Here is an 11,236-nt window from a genome sequence, read left to right on the forward strand (position 1 = left end):
GAAAAAAAAATTATATAACTTTTTATATAACAATATATTACATATATTATTTATATAATAATATATTATATATATTTATGTCTAAATTTAAATCATAACATCTCATGTAGCAATGTGGTTAGTGTTTTTTTTTGTATAGTTTGATCCAGGTTCGAATCCCATAATTTACATCTATTTTTCTCAATTTTAGTTTAACGAGTCAATTTCGAGCCGAACACGAACACGAACATTTAAATCGAGCCGAACACGAACAAACTATTCACGAGCCGATTTCGAACACGAGCTATTTCGAACATGCAGCATGTCTCATTCTTTGACAAATTTATGAAAATGTCCAAATTTCAATTCAATTATTTATTTGATAAAATATATGAAATTTTAAATTTTGGATGGGTAAATCTCATAAAGTCCTGCCAAAAAAAAATGTGATCAACACATATCTAGGTGTATCATACTTGATGTTCTTGTTTAAAACTTAAACAATTCATTATTAGTAATAACAAATCTTGAATACTATTGAAATATTTTTTTCATGCTCTAATTAAGAATTCAAAATCTTAATATAATATCATGACAATGTTGGTTGGATTCTATTTCGATGATTTATTAGTAAATATACGCCCTATTTTGAATCATGTTGCTTGCTTAAATAAGAACAAGCTAGCGATGAGATTGAACTTTATTGTTTAAACAAGCAAATATAATTTATTATATTCATTCAACAATGTATTCCAAAGCGACTCCACGATATAAATGAGAAGTAGAGATAACATTGAGATCAATATTTTACTTAGAATACACACAACCCTTGTTGGTTAAGCTCGCAACACCCGAACAAAATTTGATAGGTTTCGCTAGGGTTTGGCACTAGATAAGATTTTGTTGAAGTTGCATTGATTCCACTTTTAGTCATAATTGTTTTCCATAAACAATTTGAAAATGCCTTAATTTGTGGATTAGGATCATTTAAGTTTCATACCCATAGCAATTCATCTTGTGACAAAGCGAAGAGATTGTCTTAATGGTATGTTATATCTTGAGTAGCATAGGTTTTGAAAGACAAGGTTATCCATTATGGATGAGTATCTTGCTTGACATGTTTATTTTATTAAGCTTCTATCACAATAGCAAGCAACTTATAGGGAAGATGTGCATTCATACTACCTAGTTAAAGATCTATATATATGAACTAAATATTATCTTCAAAATCATTATGCCTAAGTATATACCTTTTGCTTGCATGTGATGCGCTAAATGTTATTTTGCACTCTCGGTAAGTATATATTTAATTAGTATGGTCCTTAATCTGATTTGAATACTAATAAATAGATGGCACATCACCACAATGCATTAAATCCTAATAACTACCATTCCCCCACCTCTATAGGAGAGCGTCTGCACTGCACAACTTGGGGAACTCGACTAGCAAAGAATACAGACGTTCGATCGGTGGAAAATCTATCAACCACTACCAACTATTTACTTACAAGACAAATGCACCCATAATTACTCATTCGGTCGTCTCTTGTCATTATCGATAATTTGGTTATCATAAATTATTCAAGCATTATTTGGATATGATCGACTATTCGGTTGGCTTTCGATTGTCATAGTCATGCGGTTGGCAACTGGTGCAAGTTAATCGTTTGGTTGGCTTTCAATCACAAATTATTTTGTCAACCCTCATTTATCAGCACTATTTATTCACAACGTCCAAGCACTGTGAAGCCCCTCAATCTCTGGCCTTCGAAACAACGGTCAAGCCCTGGTGACTAAATTCCCACATTGTGAAAAAACATTTCGCATTGAGTAGCAGATGAATCACCCCAGAGGTGAGCCTAAACAGTTATCTCCACGAAGACAATGCATGATCTGCTTACTATGTCAAGCGTAAGGCACGGTTCATCTAAGGCGACAACTAAATTGAAAGGCAAATCAAAGGCATGAGCATGGTAAGACTTGGGTTGGGTATCACATTCTACTAGTGGTTGTAACATACACATATGTATATATGTATTTTGTTTCTTTCAATTGAATCATGATTTATTCAACCTTATTGATCTATATTTTATAATCGACTGACCGAACAATCTTCATGCTTTATCATTCATTCAGAGTCACAGTGATCAAGCTTAATCTTATATTACATCCAATGCAATAAACAAAATAATATAATCAAATAAAAGGTCGGGAAAAAGGTACGACCAAAGCTCATTTCATTAATATAAAATTTGTATTACAAAATATATATGTTTGCAAAGAACACAAAATTAAAATCAAGGGAGCCACAATTATACATTCAAGCCCCTCTGTCACTTCGCTCATTCTTGCCATCATAGACACCTTGTCTCTTCCCACTCAGAGTCAGTCATCAACTCGGTGATCTCTCTATTCTCGCCCAATCATAGGAGATCAAATGGCATTTCGCCAAGAAATTGAGGCTGTACATAATCAAGGCATGAAACGGCTCCATAAGTGTTGCTTTATGAGCAGCACTAGATGAGAGCTCGGCCACAAACTCCTCGACTATCTTCAACGTGGACATCTGCTCACTCAGTATCCTTTTCTTTTTGTCCAAGTCCCTATAATGTTATGACCACTAGGTGCTCGCCCCCAGCTCTGCTGCAAGTATCTGCACCTTCTTCATGGTCTTCCATCGTATTTGATGCATACATCGAAAATAGTTAGATAAAGATTGAGAAGTTTGTTAGGCAAGCAGGTGTAACGATCAATTTTTCGCGACAATTCAACTAAGCTCAACTGTGAGAGGTTCACTGCCACATTGGAAGAAGAAATGACGGTACCCATAGTAGAAGCATAGCGGATAGCGGCCAACTCAAAAGTGTTCCAATCTTTGATAAGATCAATGAGGGTGTACCAGCCGTCCCAGTTAATCCTCACTTTTGCCTTATGTTTCTGTAAGGAGAACCATGTGAGTTGGGATACTCCAGGAAAGGTTGCATGCTTATGATTCCTGGTAGATTCTTCCATGAGATCCTTCACCTTCCGTCGACGTTCTCTCACAAGATCGGCCTCCTCCAACAGACCAGATGCATCAGCCGGCTCTGCCAAAGGCTCTATCATCGGCTCCAACATTGGCTCCTCTGACGGACCGCTTCATTCGTAGGCAAGGCTTGGCTAGTAGAACTCATCATTTCCAAGGAAATGAACCCTTTATCTAAAGGGTGGGCACTAAGTGGTGTTGCTTCTGATAGAATGACGAATGTCCAATCTACGTGTCGACTAGGTTCTCCTTGGCCAGACTTAGCATCCCTATCAACTCATCATCGTTCTGAACATCTGCGACAGCAGATACATACATCATTTTTTCTCTGATATGTCGGTCTCTCAATGAGGATGACATCATAGTTCTCATCTTTTGAATAATGATGGAAGAAAGAGAAATAAAATGAGTAATAACTTCAATTGCTAGATCTACAGGTGGCCTCTCTTTTACATTCTCCACAACTAGGGTTGAATCCCACTCGTCTTGAAAAACATCAGAAGCCTCTCAATTGTCAGCATTCATCTTACCATATGTGTCGAGAGCCAAGATTTTCTTGATCACCAAAGCATTGAGAGAGTATCGAACGACTATTGACTTCCTCTCAACCTTATTCGCCTAAAACTGCACCTTATACGAAATCTTCACTTAGTCTTTGAAAGGTGAACATCGGTTAACATTGTCTTGATCGATCAGCCATCTTTCATGGAAGTGAAGCATAACTTAAGTTTCCAATCTTCACCTTATTCTTATCCCCTGAAAATGAAACTTACCCGCAAATGAGAACTGCATGAATCCACCTTGGTACATATAGATCGTAAAAAAGATGGTTAAAGACCTATGTGATCTCCATCCTCTGCATAATGATCATGAACGAAATTACTGCAACAATTGAAGTTGGCATCACCTGTGCCAGAATGATTTCATAGAAGTTGAAGATATCGTATAACCCCTCGCACAATGGGAGTTGAAGGTCAAGCTCGAATTGATCCTTGAAGATCACCAACTCGCTCTCACTAAAGGTATTTATCCTGCAGACCGGTCACTGCAGCAACAGACTCTAAAGCATCTTTTGATTGTCAGTCGTCCTGGTGACCGTCTGACTCGGCCAATTCATCAGTAAGTGAAAAATGTCAAGGAACTATTAAAAATCAGTGGTGGTAAAAAAAAAAATTTTACATACTCATAAATCTATCTATTGAGAAGATGATCTCCAAACAACTTCCCCTCTTCTTTTGTCGCGAGGTGCATTCGCCTTCTTGCAGTAGTGGTTAAGGAGAGATTCCAATCTATGTTCCCTCCGGCCCATTTTTGCCTTCCTCAATGCCTAAATTGAGCAAGGTCTGTCGGCCCCCGAAGCTCGCACCCATGCCCGGCTCAGGAATCTCGGTCTCTTGACGAGGGAACTTCAACATCTGCCCCTCAGGGTCCCCAAATGAGCTGACTTGATCAGCCGGCGCGGATTCAATCTTCGGACGCTTTTCTTTCCTAACTTTGATCTTCTTTACGAAATTCGAGGGCTCATAGCCTATCTTCACCCTTAGATCATGACCATGCCTCAAATCGGCTGATCAGGGGAAAATAACGATAGTGGGTATAATGTCAAGCCTATGACTCTATTTATAGAGCATATTGAGCACAGAATCCGAGCGGAGTTGATTATTAAATTAACTTTATTGATCTTAGTACCATTGAATACTAATAATTTCTCTATCATTATTTTAGTTGTCACTTTCAAGGAGCAGAAAAATTTGGGGAACTAATATGTATACACCAAAAATATCAGCATGAATCTCAAAGCATTTGAACAACCCAGACGAAGGCTAGACAACCAAGGCGTCCTACTCCCCTACTACCAACCACGTGGTGAAGAATCGACCAACACAACATGACGAGAGATTTGAATGACAGACCACGCCAATAGTCCCAATCGACTGGGGCGTAGGCGAGAATCCCTGATCGTGGCTAATCGATCGACCCTCCTTTGCCACGGCTAACGAGATCAACACTTAATCGGGCGCCTCGGCCGACCAACCCATGGCACATTTATCGCTCAGTCGATCATCTCAATCAGTCAAATTCAAAAAAGTCGGCCAGCCAATTACCACCTTGTTAAAATTTAAATTGTAATACAAATATAGTATGAAATTCATACGATTAATTAGAGCATCAATTGTATTAAAAACGGTTCCCATAACCGCTTTTTTTTCAATAATAGTACAAAATACGTCTCTATAAATAGAAGACAAAAATAGGAAAAAATGACCTTTACCGACTCTCTACAGAAAATTTCCGACTTTCTATACCCTCTTTCTCTCTTCCTTCCTTCGCTCAATCTTAAACTCTGGGAGTGTGCTCACAGGCGTTAATTTAAGATCCAACAGTGCATTTGTGACTTACTTTAATTTGAGAAATTTCAGCTTGTCAACATGGCTTAATAAGTTAGCATTTTTTTATCTTGTTTGACTTGGTTGATGAGTTGATTCCAATGAATTGCTATTCTAAAATTTTTTATGTTATAATATTTTCAATTTGGTCTAGGAACTTTAAATCTAATGTAATCTTAAACATTAGATATATTTGCTCAAACGCCTGAAGCTGTGTACTCACCCAATCATAAGATTTTCATAGGCAAAGTATTTTAGTTTTAGAGATTTCCCACAAATTAAAGATAAAGCATCCACAACTTATCCTAGATCGATGCCATTGAGATTTCTCAATGATAAAAACCTCCATGATTGATTGTTTCAAGGAAAATTTAGATACATAACACTCGATTCCTATGTATTTACATATCTAACATCTAAAAACTTCAATTTTTACATATATATCAACTTGCCTATGCATGAAAATATACATTTCACTTTTTAATAGTTAAAATGGTGGTAATTTTCATGTGATATAAAAAAAATTTGGCTGTATAAACATAAAAAAGTAAACTTTATATGTTAGATATGTAAATACAGAGAATTGGGTGGTCTGAATGTAAATGCCTCTTATTTCTAAAGTGGGAACCTTGGAAGATTATTCTCTAAAGCCATCAATTTGTGGGTTGATTTAAAATAAAACATATTTGATGAGTTAAAAATAAATCAACCTATTTTTAAAAATACACAAAAAAAAATAGTTTTTAATTATTATAAGTACTTTTAAAAATAAATAATTTATTTTTAATAATAAAAAACAATTACATGTAAATTGCACTGAATAAATATATTTTCGAAACCAAAAAGATGACATCAAAGGGACCATAGTTTTTGCAAGGAGAAATTTTTATGCAAACATTTTGAACTTTTTAACCCAAAAGTAATGATGGTAAAAACAACCCTACATTTAGTGAAATGGAAACAAAAGACTTGAGTTTTGTAATCATGCTTGAAGAACAGTTAATATAGTGTTATGCCAAAGAGTTATAGAAATCTGATATGTGTGTCATGCCCATCAACTGAAAGATAAAAGTAATCCATTCTCTTAGGAATAATTACAAGTAGTGGCATATACAAAAAATGAAAATTTTAAAAACATTTGACCATTCAACATATGCATACAAAATTTCACAATGAATGATTACTTTCATGACTAAGAATCGTGATTTCGAAGTTTAGAGAGTTTCGAATGACGACGAAAAATAAATGGGTCATTGATGATCACTTGTAAATACTACAATTTTGATTGAAAAAATATATGGGTGAAACTAAATTAGAAAACATAAAAATTCTACACATGGTCTGACCATCTCTGAATTGTTCACACTATTGATGTATGCTTAAACTATTTATTGAAATTAATGAAATTCAATCCTATAAATCTTAAGTTGTATAACATAAAAACAATTTGATGTTCGATCAAACAAAGTGAAAAATTGGGATGATGATGTTCGTCCCTTCAAAATCTATATTTGCATCAACAACTTCACATAATCTTCAAACTCAAGATTAATTTTTTTTTTTTTATTGTGATATATAACAGATGAATTTACATGTGAATCAAATTTCATCAATTTCATAATAGTTTAAACAAGATTCGAAAAAGAAAAATACATGGCAATAAGAGGGGACTCATTAAAACTCTAGTTTTGCCCATATTCTTATCCAAGTTGTAGAATATATGCAATATATCATTAATAATGCATGCATTTCACTCCAAATCATATTAAGATCTCTATACTTCCAAATCGCAATTATAATACTTTAAAATCATAGTCTTCTTAAATTTTTATTCAACAAATTAATGCTAAGAAAATCTTCAAAAATATTGTTGGCATGCATGCCATTGGTTTTAATGATTCTAACACTACTGGATAATTTTGAACCTCAATTTGATGGTAATAAAATCAATTTTAATTAGATGGATAGTGATCATTCTCCTAATAAGGGCATAGAAGTCGCATGCGTAATGGACTTGCTCTCAGTTTAGCAGTAGAATTATCATTCTCCACCAAATTATACTTTAATTTTATTACCAAATGCACGATAATCTTACTACATTCTATCACAATATCCAAAAAAATTTGAAGTTATTTGACTATCAATATGAATCATCAAAATTTTCACAATTATTGAGTTCTAACAATTGTAATCCCAAAATATCGAGACTTTAAAATGATGAAATTTTGCATGTATTATATGTGAAATAAATGAGCAAAACTAGACTTTTAAAATAATTGTTATAGGTATTATAATCATTCTTATAATTTACATATTCTTTATGAATAATGACTAAATCATCATAGAAATTGATGAAACAAGATCCACAAAAATTCTTATGTTGCAGATCACAGTCAATACAGTGATGTTAACTTTAAGACTATCTCAAGTTATAGATGTAAAAGTAAAATTAAAAGTAAAACAATCATTTTCAACATAGGAGAAGAAATATTCAACTCTATGAAGGATTATCTGAGGGACAAAGGAGCTTGTACCCCCATAGGAGTTGGAATATATATGCAATGCAATCTTCATTGTAATTCACATATGCATGATGAATGATTGAAACAATATGAACATTGATAAAACATGATCCAATTTTTTATTGTAGATTCCATGCAATACTATGATCATCAATTTGAAGATTATATGATATTAAGAATACAAAATAAATGTTTGTCTCTTACACTCTTTTGATGGAATTAGGGGATGATGAGTGGCACTGCCCCCTAAGATTTGAAATCTCACTTGATACAAGCTTTCATCACCCAAATACCCAAACTTATTAAAAAACTCGCAAAACAATATAGAATCAAATTACAGCATATCATCATATCAAGTTACCTTCTACTTCATAACATCAAAAAATAGGACTAAACATCTTAATTATAACAAAATCAAATATAATTAAGTTAATAAATATACTTAAGATGCATGTAAACACAAACATCTAAATCACAACCATGTGTAATGAGTGCATACAATATCCTAAGGACCAAACAATGCAGATAAATAAAAAACAAAAATGCCAATAAACACAACAAAACAAAGCATAATGGAAGTACAAATACATCTAATGTTTCAATCAGTTATAGTAGATAGAAACAATATGTAAGAGAATCCTCTCATCGTTAGCTTCATTGTGTTTCTAGTGAAATTCTAATCATAACTTGAAGATAACATGACAATTTTACATTTTTCTTCTTACTTCAGTTATGATTCTATAATTTTAACACACATGTTAGGGTGGCAGAAATAATTAATGTAAAATTTTGAAAAAAAAATCAATAAGTTAAGTCTGAATATTAAAAAGTTGGTCAAACTTAAGTATAATGCTATCATCAAGGCAAATAGAAATATGATGATAATTTTAAGCGAACCAATGGCGATAGCTATGTATGACAACTCAAGGAGTGACAAAGGCAGGTGATGATGCAATCCACAATGTCTCTTGTTGAACCCGAATTTGCCCCGAGCATAACCTAGACTGGAACTGCAGGGCTTTGGGAGGATTACTGATAGAAGTAGTGTTCTAGAGGATCATGGGTGAGATTTATCACACACATTTGGATTTGATCATTCTTGTTATCACAGAAACATCATGAAGAGACGGTCATTTTCAATTTAAGTTTGTTAAAATTAAAATTCATTTGATATAACTATTTATTATTTAATTTTGAGCGCTCTGAGATCCATCTTTTTCACTAAAATTGTGTTAAATTGTAAGAATTTTTCGACAATATCAATCAACCTTAAACAATCAAGTAAAAAAAAAAAAAAACTGGAAGTGAGATATTCAAACACAAACCAACACACAGACTTGAATTCACAGAAAGCAATCGAGGAAAGATTCACTGGTGAAAGGATTTGTAATCCAGTAGTTGAAAGAGAATGGTATTTCTTCAATATCATCAAGTTAAGTCAAATATTTTATGATTTATCTCTCCTCATTCAAACAAAACAAAACAAAAAAAATAACGGTGAAATCCTTGTTCCATTAAATAATTATAAAGATGTTTCTAATCTCACATAAAAGTCGCACCTTGGTTTCGAATCTGATAAATTTACAGCTTTTACATCAAATAAATTTAAAAATACACAATAAGAGGACATGAAAAGCATAATTGAAGAAGAAAGATCCCACTTTTACCTCAAGCAATTACAACGGTTGAGAAGTCCAGCTGCGCTGCAATCTCATCGAGCTGCTTCTTAACACTCATATCAATCAGCTTCGACCCCGAGTTCCCATACCTAATCGTGAACCCAGCAACCAACGAAGGATCAATAGCCGTCTTGATCCGGACATTCTTCGCGCCCGTCAGCCTCTGCACCGTCTTCGCAATCTGCGCGAGGTGCTGCGACTCCAGCTTCACCACTGAAGAAACCACCGCGACCTCCGTCCCCGTTATCTCATTATAAGAATTTTCGAACTCCTTCACAATCTCCTTAATCAAATCGATCCGCTTCATGTCAACGAGGATGTTGAGGAAGTTGGCAGTGTGGGGCTGCAACTCAGACGAAGTGGCGATTTCATTGATGACATCGAACTTCTTCTCGTCGGAGAAAGTAGGGTTGGCGAAGAAAGACTGGATAGAGGAGTCGGAGAAGAGGGTTTCGATGTTCTCCAAGTCGGCCATGGTGGCGTCGAGAGTGTTGTTGGATTTGGCGACTTCGGCGAGGGCTGACGCGTAGCTAGATGCGGGGCTGTCGGCCATGGTGGCCGCAGAAGCCGAACCTCCGCCGGCGAGGCGGCGGCGGGGGATGGGGACGAAAGGGGGCGGCGGAGGGGGGATGGGGAGAGGCGGAGGGAGGAGGAAATGGATGGGATCTGGGTGGTGGGGGAGGAAAGAGAGAGATGAATAGCCGCCGGAGATAGCCGGAGAGTGGCCATTTACCTTGATTAGGGTTTTGCGGTTTTGTGGGCGTGGGGATTTTGGGGCAGGGGAGAAAGACAAGGGAGTGTGAGTGAGCTATTGGAGGGAGATGAGCTTCGATAAAATTGCGGTGAACGACGAAAGGCCACGTGGGACTACAGGTTAAGCTAAATTGTCATTTTTATTTTATTTTTTATTTTTTTTTACCGATTTACATATATATCACACAATTTTTATATATTTACATATCTAACATCTAAATTTTGATATTTATGCTTATAACGTCTCGGTGTCATGAAACTATAGATTAAAAAGCGCATTTTACTTTTAAAAATATAATGATTGTGATATTTTTTAATGCAGTGTTAAAAGATGATATGATAGTAAATATGAATGTTTGAATGTTAAATATGTAAATACAAAAGATGTATGTAAATGCCCTCCCTTTCTTTTTTAAGATTTACATAAATATCACTCAGTCCTATGTATTTATATATTCATCATATAAACATCAATTTAAACATACATATCATCTTATCTATGCATGAAATATTTTATTTTGCTTGTTTAAAATAAAATTAGTTATATTATTTACATGTTGTGAAATATTTGGATGCATTACAAATCACTCACTTCCTACGTATATTACCAAAACTTCAATTTTTAGATATAATATTTCTTTTTATAATAAAAAATAGACGTATTTTTAATATTACAGTGATTTGGACAATAAGATAAAATTAAAATATTAGATTTGCAAATACATAAGATCTAAGTTGTTTTAATGCAAATGCCCATTGTTGAGTAATTAGGGCGAAGAATAACAGAAATCGACGCAAATCCAGAAGAACGCCAAGATTTAACGAGGTTCGGGAAAGATGCATACGTCATCGGGATCAGAGCGGCGAATTCCTTTCAATATTCAGAAAAGA

The 11,236-nt window shown here is 34.7% G+C and overlaps 2 protein-coding genes across 2 annotated transcripts in view; one reads left to right on the top strand and one right to left on the bottom strand.

Moving 5' to 3' along the window:
- LOC110018375 (uncharacterized protein sll1770) overlaps nt 1-11,236 on the top strand; it is a 138,485-nt gene that overhangs the window by 48,108 nt on the left and 79,141 nt on the right. The window lies entirely within an intron of this gene.
- LOC110018373 (ATP synthase delta chain, chloroplastic-like) overlaps nt 9,415-11,236 on the bottom strand; it is a 7,974-nt gene continuing 6,152 nt past the window's right edge. Inside the window, exon 2 of the mRNA XM_020715665.1 lies at nt 9,415-10,325. Coding sequence (XP_020571324.1) covers nt 9,582-10,325 — 744 coding nt within the window. The 3' untranslated portion in view covers nt 9,415-9,581. The remainder of the gene's footprint in view (nt 10,326-11,236) is intronic.

The sequence above is a fragment of the Phalaenopsis equestris genome, unplaced genomic scaffold, assembly GCF_001263595.1.
Source record: "Phalaenopsis equestris unplaced genomic scaffold, ASM126359v1 Scaffold000018, whole genome shotgun sequence".
NCBI lineage: Eukaryota > Viridiplantae > Streptophyta > Magnoliopsida > Asparagales > Orchidaceae > Phalaenopsis > Phalaenopsis equestris.